The sequence below is a fragment of the Paramacrobiotus metropolitanus genome, unplaced genomic scaffold (genome assembly GCF_019649055.1).
Source record: "Paramacrobiotus metropolitanus isolate TYO unplaced genomic scaffold, Prichtersi_v1.0 Parri_scaffold0000024, whole genome shotgun sequence".
NCBI classification, from domain to species: Eukaryota; Metazoa; Tardigrada; class Eutardigrada; order Parachela; family Macrobiotidae; genus Paramacrobiotus; species Paramacrobiotus metropolitanus.
The window spans coordinates 31,259-53,798 of NW_026570244.1; the positions used below are offsets into that span (position 1 = coordinate 31,259).

The 22,540-nt window shown below is 42.1% G+C and overlaps 2 protein-coding genes and 1 long non-coding RNA gene across 3 annotated transcripts; 1 reads left to right on the plus strand and 2 right to left on the minus strand.

The window, feature by feature from the left end:
- Nucleotides 1-799: 799 nt before the first annotated feature.
- On the plus strand, nucleotides 800-7,543 carry LOC129587238 (uncharacterized). The gene is made up of 4 exons (XM_055480878.1): nucleotides 800-957; nucleotides 2,638-2,982; nucleotides 5,934-6,511; nucleotides 7,139-7,543. The coding sequence occupies exons 1-4, from the start codon at nucleotides 800-802 to the stop codon at nucleotides 7,141-7,143; spliced, it is 1,086 nt and encodes a 361-aa protein (XP_055336853.1). The 3' UTR covers nucleotides 7,144-7,543.
- A 3,216-nt stretch (nucleotides 7,544-10,759) lies between these two features.
- Nucleotides 10,760-13,503, minus strand: LOC129587327 (uncharacterized). Its single transcript, XR_008690351.1, has 4 exons — nucleotides 11,785-13,503; nucleotides 11,454-11,614; nucleotides 11,022-11,196; nucleotides 10,760-10,940 (listed from the first exon to the last, which is right to left on the minus strand). It is a non-coding gene; the product is annotated as an uncharacterized LOC129587327 (long non-coding RNA).
- A 4,283-nt stretch (nucleotides 13,504-17,786) lies between these two features.
- Nucleotides 17,787-20,903, minus strand: LOC129587239 (uncharacterized). Its single transcript, XM_055480879.1, has 3 exons — nucleotides 20,799-20,903; nucleotides 20,215-20,338; nucleotides 17,787-18,151 (listed from the first exon to the last, which is right to left on the minus strand). The coding sequence occupies exons 1-3, from the start codon at nucleotides 20,814-20,816 to the stop codon at nucleotides 17,787-17,789; spliced, it is 507 nt and encodes a 168-aa protein (XP_055336854.1). The 5' UTR covers nucleotides 20,817-20,903.
- Between the last annotated feature and the right edge of the window lie 1,637 nt (nucleotides 20,904-22,540).

Genomic DNA, 22,540 nt, shown 5'->3' on the forward strand with positions numbered 1-22,540 from the left:
AAAAACATAAGAAGGCATAAGAAAACATAAGAACAGCAGTTAATTTTCGAAAATCTTGTACCTTGCACTTTCAAGAAATCCATATAAGTGCGTAAATTAGTCAAGATTTATGTATACAGTGCTCGTACACAGGTTAAAAATAAAGTAAAAGTGAGAAAAGTAATTTTTAAGAATTGTTCAACTTGAGCAAATTTTAATAATATTATGTGGGTGATCAGTTGTTTAAAATGTATAGCAAAAGTGATCGATTGTTGAGTAGCAAAGTATTATAGCTTGCTCAGCACGATTTACACACAGCCAGCCTTGACGTGAGTGCGTGAGTGGCGACAACGTCTATATCCAGCTAAATCCGTTACACACAGGATGAGAGAGAGTGACAGCGAGACTGGCGAGAGAGAGAGAAAGAGAGACAGCGGGATTCGTATAGTCATACACGGTAGGCATGGCTTAGCTGGCCTTTCGCTGCAAAGTACACAGCCGCAGCCGTTGCTCACCTCTTTCCTCTGCGTTTCCAAACAGTGTACCAAGGCAACTAAGAGCAGGACGCTGCCGCATCAAGCCAGCAGCATCTCTGCGTCTCCCTGCCTGATCGACAAGAACTGGTCGGCTGTGTGTGAGAAGCAGAAGAGAGCGGCGGTCCAGTCTCGTGCGGGCGCCTCTCGCGGTTTGTGTTCTCCGTGTGTGTGTGTTCTCTCAGCGACACTGACTTCCTCATCTGGCGGCAGCCTTCCCCCGCGCCTGTTTCTCCTGTCCTGTCGCCGCATCTCTTGAAAAGCTGAACAAGAGGGCCCAGGCAGCCATGTTCACACGCCAGCAACCACGCCGTGCCCACAATGGCGGCGGCGGCGCGGACGGCGCAGCACCCAACAGCAGTGTCATGGCGGTGGCGGCGGCATCGCGCACGGCCAGCATCAGTCGCAGCAGCTGCAGCTCACCAGCGCACTCGGATTACAGGCTGTACAGGTTCAGGTGCCGGTACAGCTGCAAGTTGGCCAGCAGAATAATTACCTCAACCAGGCCCCATCAGCAGTGGTAAGTCGATGCTATGACGGGAGAATGCATTTATTTCGCTAGCTATGATTATCGACGGAATTTATCTGTGTTTGTATTTCGCATCGAAGCAAAGCCGGACTTGTCACCCATTTAAAGTTTGGGAATAGGTGCTCGGGATTGTATCAGTGTAATTAATCTGCGGCGAAAATCTCTGCTTACACACTATTTCCATAACGCTTGCATTTAAGTCCCAATTCTCACCCATTTTAAAGTTTGAGAATAGGTTACGGTTATTACTGGTGGAATTAATCTGCGTATGTATATACCATAGCCTTCGTGCTTCAGTTTCGCATTTAAGCAAGCCAGATTTCTCACCCATTTAAAGTCTGAGAATAGGTTACGCTCGATTATTCTTAGTGTATTTAATTAACGACGCAAATCCTCCGCTTCATTGTGTCCGTCTCCCATGTGCAGCAGCCACTGACCTTGTTCCGATTCTGCAACAGGAACTAACAGGCCCGCCACATCTGTGCAAGAGATGCTGGTCAGCACACAGCTGAATGGCATTCACTCGCGCGATGGAGGCACTGTGGATCGATGCCGCATACGCCGGCAGGGCATAATTGCCCGCGCCAGCATAGGAACCGATCGATACCGCAGCCAAGGGAGAATAATCCTTGGTTCTGTCTCTCGCTGCGTGTCATGGCTTTCTCTTCTATCCACATCTCGTCAGTGCCGGCATGGATAATTAGCCTGTTTGGTACATTTCAACGCACGCATAGTACTTCTACGTTTTCAGAGATCGATAACCTGCGCTACATGGGTTGAACAACTGATCACCCGGGTGTTCCACCTTACTCCTCTTTTCTAGCAGATTTTGGCATCTTGAAGCCATAATAAAACATAAGAAAACACAAGAAAGCATAAGAAAACATAAGAAAACATAAGAAAACACAAGAAAACATAAAAAAACATAAGAAGGCATAAGAAAACATAAGAACAGCAGTTAATTTTCGAAAATCTTGTACCAACTTTCAAGAAATCCATATAAGTGCGTAAATTAGTCAAGATTTATGTATACAGTGCTCACACAGGTTAAAAATAAAGTAAAAGAGAAAAGTAATTTTAAGAATTGTTCAACTTGAGCAAATTTTAATAATATTATGGGTGATCAGTTGTTTAAAATGTATAAAAAAGTGATCGATTGTTGAGTAGCAAAGTATTATAGCTTGCTCAGCACGATTTACACACAGCCAGCCTTGACGTGAGTGTGCGTGAGTGGCGACAACGTCTATATCCAGCTAAACCGTTACACAGGATGAGAGAGAGTGACAGCGAGACTGGCGAGAGAGAGAGAAAGAGAGACAGCTGGATTCGTATAGTCATACACGGTAGGCATGGCTTAGCTGGCCTGCCGTAAAAGCACACAAGCGTTGCTCACCTCTTTCCTCTGCGTTTCCAAACAGTGTACCAAGGCAACTAAGAGCAGGACGCTGCCGCATCAAGCCAGCAGCATCTCTGCGTCCCCCTGCCTGATCGACAAGAACTGGTCGGCTGTGTGTGAGAAGCAGAAGAGAGCGGCGGTCCAGTCTCGTGCGGGCGCCTCTCGCGGTTTGTGTTCTCCGTGTGTGTGTGTTCTCTCAGCGACACTGACTTCCTCATCTGGCGGCAGCCTTCCCCCGCGCGCTCGTTTCTCCTGTCCTGTCGCCGCATCTCTCTTGAAAAGCTGAACAAGAGGGCCCAGGCAGCCATGTTCTACACGGCCAGCAACCACGCCGTGCCCACAAGCGGCGGCGGCGGCGCGGACGGCGCAGCACCCAACAGCAGTGTCGGCGGCGGTGGCGGCGGCATCGCGCACGGCCAGCATCAGTCGCAGCAGCTGCAGCTCACCAGCGCACCCGGATTACAGGCTGTACAGGTTCAGGTGCCGGTACAGCTGCAAGTTGGCCAGCAGAATAATTACCTCAACCAGGCCCTGTATCAGCAGTGGTAAGTCGATGCTATGACGGGAGAATGCATTTATTTCGCTAGCTATGATTATCGACGGAATTTATCTGTGTTTGTATTTCGCATCGAAGCAAGCCGGACTTGTCACCCATTTAAAGTTTGGGAATAGGTTATGCTCGGGATTGTATCAGTGTAATTAATCTGCGGCGAAAATCTCTGCTTATGGTCACTATTTCCATAACGCTTCGCATTTAAGTCCCAATTTCTCACCCATCTAAAGTTTGAGAATAGGTTACGGTTATTACTGGTGGAATTAATCTGCGTATGTATATACCATAGCCTTCGTGCTTCAGTTTCGCATTTAAGCAAGCCAGATTTCTCACCCATTTAAAGTCTGAGAATAGGTTACGCTCGGGATTATTCTTAGTGTATTTAATTAACGACGCAAATCCTCCGCTTCATTGTGTGTCCGTGTTTCTCCGCTGTGTGCAGCAGCCACTTGACCTTGTTCCGATTCGCAACAGGAACTAACAGCTCCGCTCCACATCTGTGCAAGAGATGCTGGTCAGCACACAGCTGAATGGCATTCACTCGCTGGCTGCAAAACAATCTGGCTGTGCTGATTATTTCTAAAGATAGCTGGCCGTGTCTATTTGCACTGGCTGACCTCGTTCCTGCAGTGATGGTCCTTTTCAGCGCCGAATGCATTGCCAGCGTTTCCTTATTAGCCCAATCACCGCGCCAGCACACACTATGCGCGCGGATAAAATAGCGAAAATTACCAATTTATTTATCAGGAAAAAGGAATTATTATTACTTATTAAGAAAAATCGCTATAACAAGCTAAATTAGAATTATTTTTTGATTTATCGATTTTTAGGCTGCTTAAGTTTTTTCCGGTATAAATTCGTCAGTTAAATTCTTTCCTATCGATTTTTAAAAACAGGAAATTGCGGGTAATCAGGAATAATTACGGGACGTGAATGCCACGATATTATTATATATTATTATGATCATGTGCAGCGTCGGGCGTTCCGCGGAATAAATACGCCGTTCAACGCCAAATGAGATTGGGCAGAGTGTGTGTGTTTATTTTTGCACAGCTGTGTCGGTTGAGCGCAGTGCGGTGCGGTGTGCAGCAGCCAGCGCATTTTCTGTCAGTGACGGCTGTGTCAACACAGCGCACATCCATCTCCACACTATCGATCGGAAATGCCGTTCTGCCGATCGATACCGGCATCCAGCGCGCGCTGCGTCGGGATGGCGAGCGTTCTCCTCTCCCCGCGTTCCCACACCACTTTATGCCCATTTAGCCGGCGACCGATTGGGCCGCAGCTATTTCGGGAATCACGCAGAACGCAGAGAGTCGACAGCAATTTTCACTGCCGCGCGCGCACCCATCGTTAACGTTATTACTGTGGATAATTTCGGCGCTGTGCGGCCTCGTTTTGCTGCAGTTTTGGTGGTGGCTGGGACAGGGAAAAACTGAAAAATATTTGCACAGTTGCTTTTTGCGTATCGGGGAAAAATATTTCCATTTTTCGAGTATTTTCCCACGGATAAATGCGTGGGAAAACAGTCCCGCGGTACATCATATTCGCACAAGAAATTAGTGCACATTAGTATAACATTACCAGTTATTAACGCTGCTGCATTTTTACCCGGCTAAAACGTTACAAAATACACAAAAATTAATTTAAAATATATTAATAAAGTTTTCGGTAGAGTTTTCCCACGAATGAATGCGTGGCGTGGGAAATGTACAGATAGCTACAATGTATTTAAATGAGCAAAATTAATACGCATTAATATTAGAATTTAAAGCATTGCCTAGTAGATTAAATAGTCCAAGGTTAACGCAGCAAATAAATATTACCCAAGCTGCCGACAGTGGTTTCTACCTCATTGAAATTCACCGCTGATTATAGCGCGTGTCAAGGTGGATGGCGCGTCAATGCAGACCGCAAACAGTGTACAATGCCGGAGAACAGCTGCGTTGACAGCAACGCTTCCGTTCGACATTCGATACGGTCAACGCGTACATAAGGATTATTATAGTAATAAACCCGTACGTATGTTTAGTGATATTATTATACACTTTACATAGTTTAATCGAAACACTGACTGTTTACTTGTACATACAGTACATATAATTTGCAATGATGACTAACGTGATTAAGACTAACGTATTAAGTTACATGAACTTTTTACTTTGTACTGTACTTGTACTTAATTATTGTTAAGTAGCAGCTCAGATATATTTCTACTGTTCTAGGTAAAGTTGTGTTAGAACAGTGTGCATTTCTTATCGCGTCCATGGTAACAAGCTTATGATTGACCACTGGACATAGACAAATGATTTTGGCAAATAGTCAACAATCTTGGATCCACCGCTACACCTAGAGAATTTTGATGTACTTTAAAGCAACAAAATTGGTGAAGTAGAAGCCGAGATCCTTTGCCTCAAAGGACAGGGGCCGAAGTCCTGGCAGAGATAATCAGTATTCATATAATTATACCCTTTTGTACATCTGTACATGATGGTATACCTTTTGTATACGTTGTTATCCATGCATCATTTACACATCCATTGCATGCATATATATTGTATGTGCACTTGTACACAGTACGTATCTGTTTGTACAATTTTATTTACGCTGTTTATACTGTATCTGTATATGCGTTTTTTACATTAAATGCTCTGTATATATAACTTTCTTCTACGTATATGTAGGTACGCTTTTTTAGCGTTTTTATATCGGTACGAGTATAGGCGTTTCCCAGCACATATAAAATTACATAAATATAGATTTACATGATCGTATAATATATGTAGATTTATATCTTCAAGTAGTTGTTATAAATACTTACAGGGTCACATGTGTACATCTATACGTACACGTGCTGCATGTGCATATACTACTTTGTATATAATTGTAAGTACGAGTACATGTGCTACCGATAAAAACATTTTCATATGGACGATTTTACAGTGCGCTTTCAGTGTATATTATCATTTTAACAGGCGGAAGCGCTGGTACAGGCGCAGCAGCAGCTGCTGCAGAGCACGAAATCCTCGCACAAGAAGCAGAAGAACGCCCAGAAGCGGCCCATGACGGCGTACCAGCTCTTCATCCGCGAGCACTTCAGCCGGCGCCAGGGCGACACGGCCGGCATGCACGCCAAGGACTTCCTGTGCTGAAGTTGTCCGGACTGTGGAAGGCGCTGGAGCCGGAGGAGAAGAAGGCCTACCAGGAGCGCGCCAAGGCCGAGAAGTCGCGCCGGGAGAACGAGGCCGGCGGCGGCGGAGGTGGGGTGTCGGATTACTCGATGCTGCCGCTGAACGGCGCCCAGCTGGACCTCTCCGGCGGCGTTAACGGGTCCGGGATGCGGGGCGGACCGCCGGAGATGGACAGCCGGATGGATCTGGGGCTGGGCGGGATGCACGCGCCCCCGGGGGACGGCTTCGGGATGGGAGACATCAAGGTGGAGGATGCCGACGGGGAGGGCAGCGAGATGCCGCACGGGATGCCCGGCGGTATGCATGAGGCCATGGATAGCGGCGGCAACTGTAAGCAGAAAACTTTGACGTTAATAAATTAAATTAACCCCCATAAGTATAATTAATTTAAGTTTCACGGTGACCTTTTGAATAACAAACGTCCTTATATAGTATATAAATTTATGTTAATTATCATAGAATTGATAGAATATACGTACTACAATATTAAAATTTAAAAAAATATAAAATAAATATGTAAAATTTTAAAATATTAAAAACTTGAAAATTTTTTTATGGATTGTAATAAACAGCATTTTTTAGATTTTAAAATGAATTTCGAAAGTTTTAAAATCCATTTTAAAATTATGGGAAAGTTGTATGAACCCGAAATTGTTCACTTTCAACTTTACGACCACGTCCCTTTCGCAATAAATTTTCAAGAAGATCGGGTAATAACCTGACTTTTGGTACACAACAATGCGTTTAAAATTTTCGCCCATTTTAGTTAGCTATATTGGCAACCGGATGTTGCGCGCACAAACGGTTTCAGAACAATGTATACAAATCATTTAGCTTTAGAATAGCATAAAGTATTGCAAAAAAGCTATTCGGGGTGCGCGAAAGCGAAAGTTTTAGTGTATGTATCCCATTTCTGATACTATGTATATAAACTGTCAATGTTTTTCGCTTTTACAGCATAATCCTCAACTATTCTGGATCCTGGTTAGTTCGTACCTCCGAATTATCGTGCCGGAAGTGTACTGACTCCTGTTGGCCAGTTCCTCCGCAACTGCGACATGTACAGGGTGCTGGACTGCGCCGCCAATCAATAGCCAAAGATGTTCTCTTCCAAATCGCGAGGGACGCTTGTGCGCTCTCTCACCTCACTCTTTGACTTGCAGTGTTCGCTTCTTCCGGGCTCTCTTACTGTTCTAAGCCGATTTATGATAAACAGGGTAGTGTTATCTGCATTATGCATTGGTTTTACTGTTTTGTTTTGTTTTTTTTTGTCATTTCGTGCCAAATGCCGGGTCAGCATACGTTGAATTAGTATGTTAATGATGTGACGAAGATCTGTTGGTATAAATATTGAAACTATGACGAAGTCATGGCGTACACATATATGACGTATTGCGCGAGGGAATATTGATACTGTGTACAGAAGATGCGGTAGTCATTACAAAATAATAATTTTATTATTATTATTACATCATCATCATCATTAGGGAAACTGACCAAGTAATACAATTTGATTTCTATCTTTGCAATCATTCAAACAGCGAACTCTTAAAAATTAAACTGAAACAGAATTCCTGCAAGTGCTATAAGGAAAGTGGACCGGTACATGGTGCCAAATTCGTGTACATGCACGAAAATGCACACTTCCGCGCATTCCCAAACATATTTTTGTTTCGGTTTATGAAGTTTTGTAGTCAAAAGAGTTGTATACACTGGCGTGAAAACCGTTTGTGCGCACAACATCCGGTTCCAAAAGTCTCATTATGAACCGCTCTCCTTCAAATTTTGCACGTACTCATTGCACATGGCCACGAAGATCGTTTTTACACCGATCCAGATTTTCAAGATTTTTTTTACATTTTAAGAAGAACTTTAAAATTTTTGAAATTCATGTTAAAATTTAAAAAGCATACTGGAACAGTGGATCGGTGCAAAAACAATTTTCATGGCGCCATGTGCATTTATGGGCAAAATCTGAAGGAGACCGGTCCATAATGAGACTTTTGGTACACCAAAATGCGTTTAAACTTTTTGGAATTTTTCAACAACCACAACTCCCGAACCGGATGGTGCGCGCACAAACGGTTTTCACACCAGTGTATACAAATTATCTGGCTACAAAATCACATAAACCAAAACAAAAATGTGTTTGGCAGTGCGCGAAAGTGAAAGTTTCCGTGCATGTACACGAATTTGGTACCATGTACCGGGCCACTTCCCTTAATACTTCCAGGAATTCTGTTTGTTTATTTTTAAGAGTTCGCTGTTAGAATGATTGCAAAGAAGAAAAAAACAATTGCCGTTTGAAACGTTCATGATTTTGAGAAATAACGAAGTAAACATCAAAAGACATACTTCTATTCAAGTTATTCACTACATTCGCTCAAAAGCGTTAATATTAGCTATGTTTTAATGAAAAAAGTTGATTTCAATTATTCATTAAATAGTATTAACCTTCTTAAAACATAATACTGTTACAGACAAAGCAGACATACTGTTAATTATTTATTATTATTATTAGAGATTATTTATTAATATATTGTTTAAATTTTCATTTTTCTTGTTCTTCGATCTTATTTCATAACAATATGTTTAACATTTGGCAAAATCTTTAATAGGAATGTCGAACAGTCATTTAATCAGAAGACCTTAAATACTGTACCTTAAACTTCAAAATATAAGCGGGCTTTTCTTCCGTGGACAGCAATCAGTATAAAGGGCAAATACAAATGCAGATGCTAACAAACCAAAATTTTAATTTGGCAGCAGTTGCGTTTGTACTTGTACTGGCTTTAAAGTCAGTAATGTGTTGTTATCCTTTTTATTCTGCAGACCTTTAACAAGTACCGTGTCCCCTTCCATCAGCTGCCGCATCTGCCAGGGCTAGGTATGTACCTAATACTCATAACGGTCCTCATACTCATAATCCTACTCCTCATTCAAAATTCATGCTCATAATGGCTCTCATAATCATAATCTTACTTTGGTCCTACCGGTCATCATATTTTTGTTCATAATCAAAACTCATACCTTTGCCGCTACTCATACCAGTGCGCCCCTGCGCTTACAATCAATATTATTAGTAAATGCATTATATTATTTATTAAGTAACGTATTATTGATAGAAGTAGCCCGTGTTAAGCGTGCTTTGCAAAACATTACATCTTTGTTTTAATATCTGCTGTTGCCGTGACTAACAACGATCAATCTAACTGCGTTATTACTGTTCATTTTTTTGTGTATGTTTTACTTTAATACCGAAAACGAGATAACAATATCAAAAATCTTGAACAAAGGAAACAACATTTTCTACCATACCGATAACAGAAACGGCATTACCTCTTTGAATTGCTAAAAAAGTCTACCTTAGATACTCATGGCTTCGAATCTCGCCGGTATGGAACTCGATCCTCTTTCCGACTTCTTTGACCAGCTTCTTGGCCGGTACGGTTCCATTGTTTAAAAAATGGACGAAAGTGGACAATCGTAGGTTTTCTTACTTACGGTAGTATTTTACGCAGATTTCATTAAGTACTTAGCTTTCATTACTCAGTCCAGCTTTACTGAAGTCATTTTGTAGTGGAGTCTTTTTTTTGATAAATAGTTTTTCGCTTCAAGCTCAGATGAAATAATTTTGACGAGTGGACGATAGGGGACGGTTGAGTATACTATCGTGGTCTCAACTTCAACTGAATATTCCATTTTTGACACACTGGTATGAGTAGCGGCAAAGGTATGAGTTTTGATCAAGAACAAAAATATGATGACCGGTAGGATCGAAGTATGATTATGATTATGAGAGCCATTATGATTATGAATTCGAAATTAGGAGTAGGATTATGAGTATGAGGACCGTTATGAGTATCAGGTACATACCTAGCCATCTGCCAGAGCATTCCTATGCTGGTGAATGCTGCTTTCCTTGGATGAATGCCTTGTGTGTCATTTTCGGCGCCCGGAATATCTCTGATCGTTTCGTTACCTTGTCAGGTACTGGAGCAGCCGGAAATACGTCCAAGCAGTGCTTGGGACGTATTTATGTCGAGCTGCTTCTTTTCTTTGCATTTTTCCTGTACAGGAAAAAGGCAAAGACAAGAAGCAGCTCGACATAAATTTCCATTACGGCCAAAATAATAATATTATTTCAACCGTAATGGAACTTGATGTCGAGCTGATATATATATTATATATCCCGATTCTACGGTAGGCACTTTTTTAACGTCGCTTAAGCAGCTTTTAAACGTTGATCAGTGCTGCGGATTACCTCTGCAATGCACTGGTGAGATGTCGCAGCTACACATAGTATCAGTACAAGTATACTTATGGAGCCGTTTTTGACATACACAAAGACGTCTCCAACTATGGCCTTTGAACGTGCTAAACGTGTCAAGAAGCGCACCAAAAACTCTGAGAATCGACGTTCGCCTTCAGTTTTTTATTACCAATCGTACCCGCATTCCATCAGTAAACAAAACAAACAAAAATTAACAAATTAAAAACCGTCCTAGAAAATACAACCCAACACGAAAAAATAAAACAATATTCTGGATAGAAATCTAAAATCACAGATTTATTGACTTACTAGCCACTGGCGCTGCTAATGAAATTCAAAAAAAAATTCTTCACCAACCAAACCAGAAAAGTCTGACAATATTGTCGAAAATGTAATCGAAAATGTAAGGCTTTCATCTTCCGGGCATTCATCGTCGCTACAGCCGTACACCGCTTGCCACGTTGTATCCAAGCCCGTCGAAATACACTATAAAAAGAAGATCGAGGAGACATCAAAAGAACTTTGAAATTTTTGCTATACAGCAGGCATAAGGAAAACGAAACTCACCCTTTGTCGCTCCACTGCAATTTGGATGCTCAATATGCATAATTCCCGATGGTGGCTGTTGCTGGTTACTGCCGACCGCGCGCAGTTTCTTCTGCTTTTCAGTCCAACGATTTCGTGTGCGCGGTTTGACGATGCCGTCGTGACAGCAGTTCCTGTCCATTGCCTTCTTTCTTACCTATCGTTTTAAAATTGTTGCAGAATTTTCAGTAATTTTTGGAATACATACTCAACTGCTATATAGCCGAAACGCATTTTATCATTTTACCCAATTGCCACAAAACTTGCGATCAAAGCAACGAGCTCTTAATATGCAATAAATATTATATATATTATTTATTCAGAAATATTGCTTCTATTTTTTTCAGACGCGGATATAACTTTTAGAGTAGACAAGCTCTAAAACTAATGTGTTAATTTTTATTCGTAGCTTACTTTTGAGCAGGGCTGCATCATCTGTGGTAGGGACGATATCGTCAAGAATCGGATTCTCGTGTTGCGAATTCCGCAGGGCCTTGGGAGTGCGGCCATTTGTCGCTCCGATGGGACTTATCGTTTTTCTTGGCATCAACTTCACGTTTTCATCCGGATACGGCCTAATAAACAAACCTTAACGCGAACTCCAATGCAAAATCAGTATAATGCAATTAGCAAAAATAGCTGCTCAATTAAAACATGCGATATCGCAGATTTCCCTGTAGTACAACGCCCGAAATCTATAGCCACTACAGGAGCGCAACATAAGAAATCGATTTTATTCGTTTACCTTCTGCATGGCAGGCTGGGTTAGGGTAACTTCATCGTTTCTTTCATCTTCTGCGATACCAAAGAGGCTGGCCGGATACAGACGATTATCGTCGGACTGTGCGTTGAAAGGGGGTTTCCTGGCATGAAGGGATGGTTGCAGCGCAGACAGCGGACTAAACTGAAGTTTTCCGAATGTCCTTCAACAAGCGAACGTCTTTGTAGGTTCGCACAGGACGACAAGAGCGACAAACGGGCTTGTTTAGATCTTCTTGACTTTCAGAAGCAGTCCATCGCCTGATAGCCATGTTTGCGATATCGCAGTTAACTTATTCCAGAAAAGCGAAAACGAAAAAATATCCTCAAAACGGTGGAACCAGGAGTTCAAAAATAAAAATATGCATTCACTCTGCAGCGAAAGCAACAGCCAAACACGACTGGATTCAGTGGAAAATACTAAGGTTGGGCATTCCAAGGGAAACGTCCCTTTGGAACGGATTTTGGATTGGAACGCGGATTCCAAAATTTGGAATCCAAGATATTCCATGGATTCCATGGAATGCGCTCCAATCCGCGGAATTACAATAAATTAGTGGAATTAGCATAATTAAGCGTTATAATTAATTGCAGACGTTGATTTTCTCATTTTACAACCGACCTCTTTCGTTTCAGTAGCTTTCTACCTTATAAGTTGAACTTCGGGGCTCGAAATCTGCAGATGTGTCATTACATACGGCGTATGTCATAAGCCATAGATTTTTCTCATAGTATGATACTGCAGTAAGTAGTTGATACTGCAAACAAAAAAATTTTTTAGATCTAAATTACTTTTAAATTATTATTATTGCATCATAATCATAATACAGCATGCAGGTATGGTATTACTAATGGTAAATAGAAATGGTAATTACCGTAATAAATGTTTATAAAACAAAAGGGCTGTTCATTTTTAACTTTACGTACGGTACAGTTGGTACTTGTTTTAGTTTTCAAATTGTTTATACTTGTACTAGGTTTCAGATTGCTGCCGGGTGCCGACTGATTTTTATAGTTTTTACTGGTAGCAGTTAACGCTACAGCTGCACTACCAGTACATTGTTCGAACTTCGAAGCCGCTGCTTATTTGTTAGCCTTTGCTTCAAAATAGCGCAACGAGTAGCAATCATAGGCGTAAGCGTTTAATCTTTATGTATGCAAGTATAGGAGTTTACGTGGCCTGGGCAGTGGCGATTATAATTAATTTAAATTTTAAGTAATAAAGGTTACTGTACCTCTCCGTTGCGTTAAGCCTTTGGCAATTTTATAGCGTAAAAGCAAATCCACTGAGATGTGTGGGAAATGGAACTTAAGAACCCAGAGCCAAGTTATGCAAGGTTTACTTTGTAGTTTTTTACACGAATTCGCTAAAATTAATGGAAAAAAGCCTTTAAAAAGGTTATTTTTGCTAATTCCAACGAGGAAAACAATTCCAAAAATTCCACGTGGATTCCGCAAAATCCGCATTCCATTCCAACCGCCATTTGGAATATGCGGATTCCGTGGAATCAAATTCCACGTGGAATTGGATTGGAATTGGAATGCCCACCCTTAGAAAATACCATGGCGGGTACACTGACTCTGAAACAAGTACTGCCACGCAACCAACAAAATAAACATCCTCTGGTTGGGCACTGCGGCTTTGGACAGGTCTTCCATTTGGCCGAAACGCAGGTTTCGATAGAGTAATAAGTGGCACAAAGAATGTGTAACAAGACAATATTGTCAGTGATATTAATAATTTGAATATTTTATAATAAGGGAATAAAGGATCAAAAATTTGGATCAATGAAAAGTACAAACTGTATGCAGTAAGATAATTTTTTATTTTACCGAGTGAGTGGCAGTTAGTCAGCATATTCAGCACGGGCCTGTACGGCACCTGTGCAGCACCTGCTTACTACGGCCTGTGAGCGGCTCAAAAAACAAACAGTGCAAAAGCCTGCATTTTGACACACATCGCACACCACTGGACATCTCCTGTACGTATAGTTTTTTACCGTGTAGAATCGGGTATATCCCCCAGCCAAAATAATATACTAGTATTAGTATTACTGGGCAGCAGACCTGGGCAGTTTCGGAAAATGGAAAATGTGTCCACCGTTAGAGTTGTGAGTCACAAGGAGCGTGCGAGTTATATTTTGATTCGAGTTATACCGCGTCTAACGGCGGCGAGTTAAGCTATAATATATAGAAGTTTTATGCGAGTTACGTGCGAGTTAAGTTATTTTGGTAGGCAGTTACGCTTCACAGTTACGCCAAAACGCGATAACTCGCAAATAACTCGCGCTAAGTTAACAAGTGAGTTATAACTGTCCGCGTCTGTTTGGGCAGTATTATTACGAAGTTTCTCCACATCCATTTCTCCACACTATCGATCGGAAATGCCGTTCTGCCGATCGATACCGGCATCCAGCGCGCTGCGTCGGGATGGCGAGCCTTCTCCTCTCCCCGCGTTCCCACACCACTTTATGCCCATTTAGCCGGCGACCGATTGGGCCGCAGCTATTTCGGGAAACACGCAGAGAATCGGCGCGGCAATTTTCACTGCCGCGCGCGCGCACCCATCGTTAACGTTATTACCGAGACTAATTTCAGCGCTGTGCGGCCTCATTCTGCTGTATAAAAGCTCTTATTGAGCGTATTACTAAAATTCTAATCTCAATCGACAGCGCAGCGAACTCAGTTAACGATCAGACAGACCATACCAATTGGATCACATTTTGGTGCGCCTTAAAGGCGCATCCTCCATCCTCCAGGAGCGTGCTCAGCGGAAACGACACCGCGACTAGATGGATTTGTTACAAATACTGTTATACATCCCTATTCCAAATGGAAGAAACTTCCCTTTGGTATAGGCTGATATAACAGTATCTGTATTACAGCTACGTAGTGTATTAAATGTTTTTGTTTTAATTTTTATTGATTTTTATCTTTTAATGGAGACATCTTCTCCCGTTGTCTCCAAGGTATGATAATCAACTGCAAACTTATGGCGTATTAGTGTGGCTTTTGCTAAGCAGAATTGATTCGTATTTATATTTGTATAATGCTTAGCATTACTCGTAACCCACTGAATTGGTATAATGCTGAGCATTATACGAATTCGTGAATTACGAATATTGAATATTGCTAAGCATTATACGAATGCAGGGGGTTAAGAATAATGCTAAGCATTATACCAATTAGCGATTTTGGAATAATGCTAAAAGGCATATAGAATTACAAATTTCAAAAATTTTTAATATACTTAACTTTAGTCTGAAAAACTGAGAAATGGAGCCGCAGTGTGTAGTACATACAGCGCCGCGCCTGTGAAGTCGTATGGACATAATTTGCTACCGAAATAAACTACAATCCGGTTTGTTTCGGTCGCACATTGTGTGCATACTTTGTGCAAATTGTGCAAACTTTAAATAGAAATGTGCAAATTCTAAATAAGCACATTTCATAAATTCAAGCACATTAAAAATTTTATCTTTTTAATTCTGTATCGGTTTTAGCATTATTCTGAAAACGCTATTTAGTATAAAGCTTAGCAATATTCAAATTCTAGCAATTTGTATAATGCTTAGCAAATATACAAATTATCCAATCTTGAATAATGCTAAGCACATACAAATTGGCTGAAATGGTATAATGCTTAGCATTATTCCCAATTCGTAGCATTATTCGAATACAAAACCACACTATGGCGTATATTATTACCGTAAATGTTGCCCACTGAAATCATGGTAGTACACGTATGTGCTTAACAGGCTACTTTTGCGACTGCTTTATTTGGCCTTTCTGTGTACGTACAGAGGGTTATTCAGCCAAGTGTGGACACTTTTTGGAAAATTTCTCCTTAGCCGTCGCAGGCTCATTTTACTATTTTAAAAATTTTATCAGGTAAGCCACAACATCCAAGCATACTTTGAATTTAACCGGGTCCCGATTCCCTCATCCTGTAGCTTAGGAAAAAATTAAGTTTGTTAACCCCATGTTGGCAACAGTTGACCAGTTCAGCTATAGAAAATGGATTCCCTTTATTCAAAATTTATCTAAAATTTGGATTTCCGCCATAACCCGTTGAAAACCTGTCGGGGGTTTCGAACTATCCTTTTTCTGAAGGAATTACTGGTTTTTCTCGATTGGGAAGCTGCATCCTTGTTTTCTCAGCAGTGCTCCCGGGAACACGTCTCGGGTTCTGGATGACTTCTTCTTCCGTGCCAGGTTTGATCCGTGGAGCGTCTTTCTCGACCAATGAACATTGCAAACGGTAGAAAAAGACTTGTTTCACAATATTAGTTTATGGAGGGACGGAAAGGATAGCTATAGTTTCGTGCATAAGAGCTCGCGCATTGAGCATGGCTCTTGCGGGTCTCTTCCTGTTTTTGCGTTTTTTCCAACCGTCCTACCACAAGAACCCGCAATAATATGAAATCGTTTTTGCTATAAAAAATATTCGGATCGCCGTTTTTAACAATTAAAACCATCCAGATTTGAAAAACAGACGATCCTCTTAAGGCCAGATGATCAAAAGCCAAATTTTGACTGGTCAAGGGGTAGAAGTCGGAGTCTTTTGGTCAACAGCCACTATGGCGAGCATTTTACGATGGATTTTCACCAAAATTTGCAAAAAGCATTCAGACTAGTTAGTCGTTGTACTGAGATGCTTATAACGTCATTTCTTTTAAAATGAAATTTGAAAGGAATTCTTTTCGAAGTGTCCACACTTGGCTGAATAACCCTCTGTACTTTTGTGTTTCTGAAGTCGATGGATAATTGTATTGGCAGTGGGAAGCAGCGGGAGCGCGTTGCGCGCTCCCGCTGCTTCCCACTGCTCAAGGTCAGACCTTGTCGCGGCCCCGATCGATACTGCTAGCGCAACGGGTTTCCCTGTGCAACACGAGACGTTTTAACAGTTCAGCGAGATGTCGTTTCAACAAACTGTCGGGTCATCATTTCGTCGGTCAGCAGAAAGTCGCCAGCAAGTTGTCAGTCAGCCGGATATCGTCAGCCAGTTGTCGGTGTGCCGAAAATGGCAGTAAATGAAACCGCCGTTTTTGCTAGCCTTATACAGTATCCGGAAGCATGAGGTGTCGCTAAATTGCTTGTGTTCATAAAAGGGGAAAAATGGCAGAAAATACATAAAAATGGATTAATCAGGGTCAGAGACACTAATATTCCAGCATGAAATCCACATTTTTATAGCTAGTTGCCATCACAGGCGGTTGCAGTATATACCAAGGCTGAAAAATCATAACAATTATCTTCACACTGACAGACATAACAATGATACAACACTGATAGACATGATGTAACTGCAACAACGATATTTTGATAAAAGTCGCCTGCGTTAACCGTTCTTTCTTGGTCTTGTCGGAGCGGGCACAGAACGTGTGTCCCCTCCGATGTGTTGTAGCTAAGCTATTAGTGCTGCTGTTCATGCCGATCAATGTGGATTGACTGCTGCGTGTGCCGGGACTGCGGGAGCGATATACCGGCCCGAGTCGGAATTGCCGCATTGATTACAAGGCTTGAATGAGACCGTACTTATCGATCGATGCCCGAACCCAGTTCCTTTTGGCCAACCAGAAAGTTGAAAGTTTTTTGGGCCAAAACGATTTCTTTAACCTCCATCCTTTCATTTCTGATGTCAGCTTTATATTTGTTTTATGCTGTAATGATAAATTTCTTATATTTTTGATCTGATGACTCTACTGGTTTTGAAAACTCTAGACCGGTTCTGAAAACTCCAGACTTTTCAAAACCAGTGGATTCATCAGAAAACATAAAAAGACAGATCTGTTTAAGGAAATGCCGATCTACTGCATTCGTTTAAAATTGTTTAGAAGATCAAGAAAAGACACTGATTGTATGCAGAGCACCGGATTCCGATTTCTGTCACACACTCGTGCTAAACTTATCGTGCTTTTTGCAAAAAGCACGATAGATTTACTGCCAGTCTGTGACCGGAACCGGAAGATATGGAACTTAACTTGGTCAACCCTGCACAGCTCCTGGCGTCAACGGGTCCGGGAAGCGGGGCGGTCCGCCGGAGATGGACAACCGGATGGACATGGGGCTGGGCGGGATGCACGCGCCCCCGGGGGACGGCTTCGGGATGGGGGACATCAAGGTGGAGGATGCCGACGGGGAGGGCAGCGAGATGCTGCACGATATGCCCGGCGGGATGCACGAAACCATATGGACACCGGCGGCAAATATCTTCGACCTTAAGGGATTCGGCCCGGTACATAGCATCCAAACACTTTTTTGGGTTGCTTTTGGACATTGTGTAGCCAGATTATTTGTTACACAGGCGTGAAATCCGTTTTTGCGCGCAAAATCCGGTTCGGGAGTAATGTCTATTAGAAATTTCCAGAAAGTTTAAATGCATTGAGGTGTACCAAAAGTCTCATTATGGACCGATCTTGCACGTCCAGTAAATGGAAATTATTATAAAGATTGGTTCGGTGTGGAAACGGTGTAAAAACGATCGCACCGAGAAACGTAAGCTGACCGGTCTGGTGAAATAGGTACGCCGTATTGTGACTGGGTACTATCGCCTGTATTGAACACGGACGGCAGCCGTACAAAACGGTCAATGCCCGCATAGTAGTCTGCTGAGAGCCAAGTGCGGTCTGCACCTGACCATCGAAATTCGTCTATTACTGTTTCAAAGCCCCCGAAAATTTCATAAGTATTTTCGAATTTAAATTTTATGCTGCAGTACTAGTGTCCTTGTACCGAATTGTCCCGTGACTTTATCCGTCAGATAATGTCACGGGCGGCTAATTTCAACCGGACTGGGCGGACTGAAAGATTATTCACCGCTACGGAAGCGGGATCCGGCAGCCGGCGGCCGGCGGCAACGGCAACATGGGCTGGCACGGTTGGCGTAAACACCTGGCACAGTTCCGCTGCACATGCTTGAGCAGCATCACGCAGCCACTTGGCCGGTGCGCATGGGGGTACGTGTGATGGCGTCCACCCACGCGAGAGTCTGGTTCCCGTAGCGATCTGAAGAGCACATGGTTTTGTATCCACCAAACGGTGGCGCCCGCGGCGTCCGACCGCCAGCTCCACGGTGTCGCTCACGAACGGACGCTACATCTGGGTCAATGGATGGGCTCCGGGTTGGCGACTAATTCCGGCATATAACTTGAACGTGGGGATTAAGGCGGCGCGGGCTGAACACCGTGTCACTTAATCGGCTGTTTCATATACTGTTTACACCACTGTAATCCAATACGTCAGTTATTTATTGTACTATTATGCTACAGCTGTTGCCATAACCCGTTCCGGTGCGGTGTTGAGTCATTACCAGCACTAGAAACTTGATAATTATTATTATTATTACGGCACAAGAGCAGACAGCCTCGAAGGGACTTCAAGTCTGGTCAAACAAAAACAATTTTCAGATAACAAAAACATTTACTACAGCTTACCAGATTGGAGTAGAAATTTGAAAGAAGGTACAGAACTAGCTTCGAGAATTTTACGATTAACACAGCAAGAATTTTATCAAGAAGACGCTTTAGTCGCACACGTGGCACTGTGTCCGGCGATGATCGGGATTTAAAATGATTTTTTAATGATTTTGCAGTACAGGGTTCCTTTACTTTGTATAATGCACAGGGAGTACAGTTCAGTGTCTAATTAATTATCAATTAATTGAATTTAGTGCCTTCTATAACGGGCGGGCCCTTATGCATACTTCCGGTTAGCAGGATCGAAAACAGAACACTGAGAATAAAAGCATATTAGTGCAGTCTTACGTCATCGTCGTAAGTTGGAGGCAAACAGGGTGAAAGGAAATTCGACAGCTAAGGTCAGAAATGAGACATTAAGTAGGGGCACGTACAGACGAACACCGGAAGTTGAAGTAATCGTGCACTTGATAATTCGGAATTATCAAGCGCACGACTATTTACGTTGTTTATTAATTCGTGCAGTGACCTGTACTGCATAAGCACCCTTCTGTGTACATATTTAGCGATACAGTGTTCTCTGTAATTACCGTATATAAATCGCGGATGCACGAAGGTGGTGTTTCGTAAGTGCCTAAATCGACTGCAACGTCTCGTAAAATTTTTAACAGTTTGCGATAAATTTTTACTGATTATTAATTTTAATTTATTATTATATTTTATCTACTGTGCTTATTATTTTGTCTGTTAGTTTTATGTTTCTACTGTAGAAATATAATACTACTAGACAAAATAATACATAAGGTTCTGCATATGGTTCGAAACGGTGACCACTTTAAAATTGCGCTATTCTTCGCTTTCCTCCTTACTTCGGCGGCAGCAATGTCGGCGATCAAAATCCCAGATGGAAATGCAAGCAGGCGCCAGTGGCGCCTGTTTGAAGCTGCGGAGAAAGAGCGAAGTTTTCGAGATTAATGTTCGTCAGTTGCCGATCTTACCAACAATAATTTGGAAAACTTCATTGCCGCATCGAATTATTTGGGGATTCTTTCCATCGTATCCAGTACTATATCCACCGCTGTGGGAACGGTTGTCTCCTGCGCGTTTCCTTACTTTTTGTACCTTAAAGGACGGAAATTTGCGCAAAAGCGGGGGCGAGGCCTGCTCTGAGAGGTTTGATTACTTAATTTGGTCTTTCACCATGGCAACGTATGATATGTAACCACATTAAGAATAACCTTCAACGTTACATTATTAATATTGCACATTCGGCAAAGAAAATTTTATGTTTTTCACAGGTTTTTTGCCCACCAGCGCTGGGAAAAGGAAGCAGACAGGGATGGCTTATTGGCCACCAGTTAGTCGTCGTCAACCTTGTAATTTTCCTGGGTAGCTTACAGAATTGCTTAGGCAACAAAAAATATATCAGTTGTGTGTTGCTTCAGATATCAGGGAGACAAAATAGGGTAACTTACTTTTGGAGCGTCCTTTATGTTATAATACACGTACGTATAAAACTTTTATTTACAGGCCTAGGCAAATATGTAAGTATCTGTATACTCAGTGTTGATGGCGAACTTACCAGTTTTGAGACTGTCATACTTTTATTTCCTTCCTCCAACACGGTTTTTAGTGGGCGATATTTTGCTATTGCCGCACAAGGATCAACGCCGACAAATTTTGTCCATTTTAACGCGCTCGACTGAAACAACCAAATTATAAAATGTTGTGCGCACATCAACGGTTTTTACTCAATCTTATTAAAATCTTTCGACTGCAAGTGCTTTTCCTAGAATATTTGGGGAGTAAGCAAAAGTAAAGCTGACGTAAACGTATATTATGATTTCGGTATTTTATATAACAGGTAATTTTTTTTTAAATTAACAATTATTTCAAAAATGCTTTATGTAGGTAGACTGCAGTCACTGCACGCATAAACATACAGATACACGCCAAGTATACCAGCGTAGCAGCAAGCGTGAATACAGTATTCGTACAGAAGTTTACGCAGGTAAGTGTGTTAAATTTTATTTCAGAAATATAGCCTAGAAAACTACGAAAAAGGCAGCTGAGGAAAAACCGCTGACTATATTAAGAAAAAGATCAATACTACGCGCCGCCTCCCCACAGTCTGGAGATCTCTCTAACCAGAAAAATTTTTAAAAAATGTGATACCACAGTCACATCTGCCGTCGTCGTTGTTGCCGTTGTCGGCACATTGGTAAAATAACGGTAGGGTTTAAGACTGTTAACCACACGGACTGTGCGTTCGCGTAAGAATTGTGTAAGTTTATCGGGCTGTTCGATTTTAGTAGGACCACTCCTCTAACATCTAAACATCTGCTAATTAATTCTTCGCTTAATTGACAACCAGCACATGGCCAATGAGGTGTGATTTGGTCGCGAAATTTGTTCTGGAAGCTTAAATTTGCCTACATATACTGGTGCCAAAAATATGAGACAGTTGGTCCATACCCTCTCCTTGGAAAAATTACACGAACTTTTAGTTTGATTTTTGTCGGCTGCTGCATTCGTTTAATATTACAATAATAATCCTTAATTCAATGTGGCTGACAGAGTTTAGCCATTTTCTGTACGCAGTATCCAAAATTCCGTTCAAAAAATGTCTCCTCTGGTTATTATTTATAAAATATCTCCTCTTATTATTAGTTCATTCATTCATAATTTACTGAATACATGCTCGGCACATTGTTAACAAGTGCGTGTACATTATTCATGCGGCCGAAAAATACACCAGCGTTCTAGAAATTTTCCGGACATTAGGAACCTAGGAGACCGACGTTATGGCAATTGGGCGGTAAATCACAGTAATATTGCACCTTATTTTGGTGAGAGCGTATTGGCATGTTCACCTTAAGATAGGTCATAAAATGATGATGAAATGGTAAATAAAAATTCCCGATCGTTATGCTGGGCCGTTCAATATAAAGATAGGTACATTGCGCTCGAGACTGTGCGGACGCTGTTAATTACGTTCGAAAGACGTGCTAAGTCAGGTAAAACTAAGGAACGCCGACTGCGTGAACCATTCCTCCTTGGTCGGGTCGGAGCGGGCCCAGCACTCCACCTCACTGCCGGCGTGCTCCTTCGGCCAGGTGACGAGGATGGTCAGTGTTGACTGACAGTAGGTCTCTTCGTTGGCCGGCACGACGTTCTCCGCGTGCGTCGACGACGGCGTGCTTCGTTCGACATTCGACTGGAGGCAGAACATGGCGTTGAAGTAGTGTCCGGGCGGAACGCTGAGGTAGTTGTCGTGGTATTTCCAGATAAAGTGTTCCCTGATGCGCCTATGCGCAATTACTA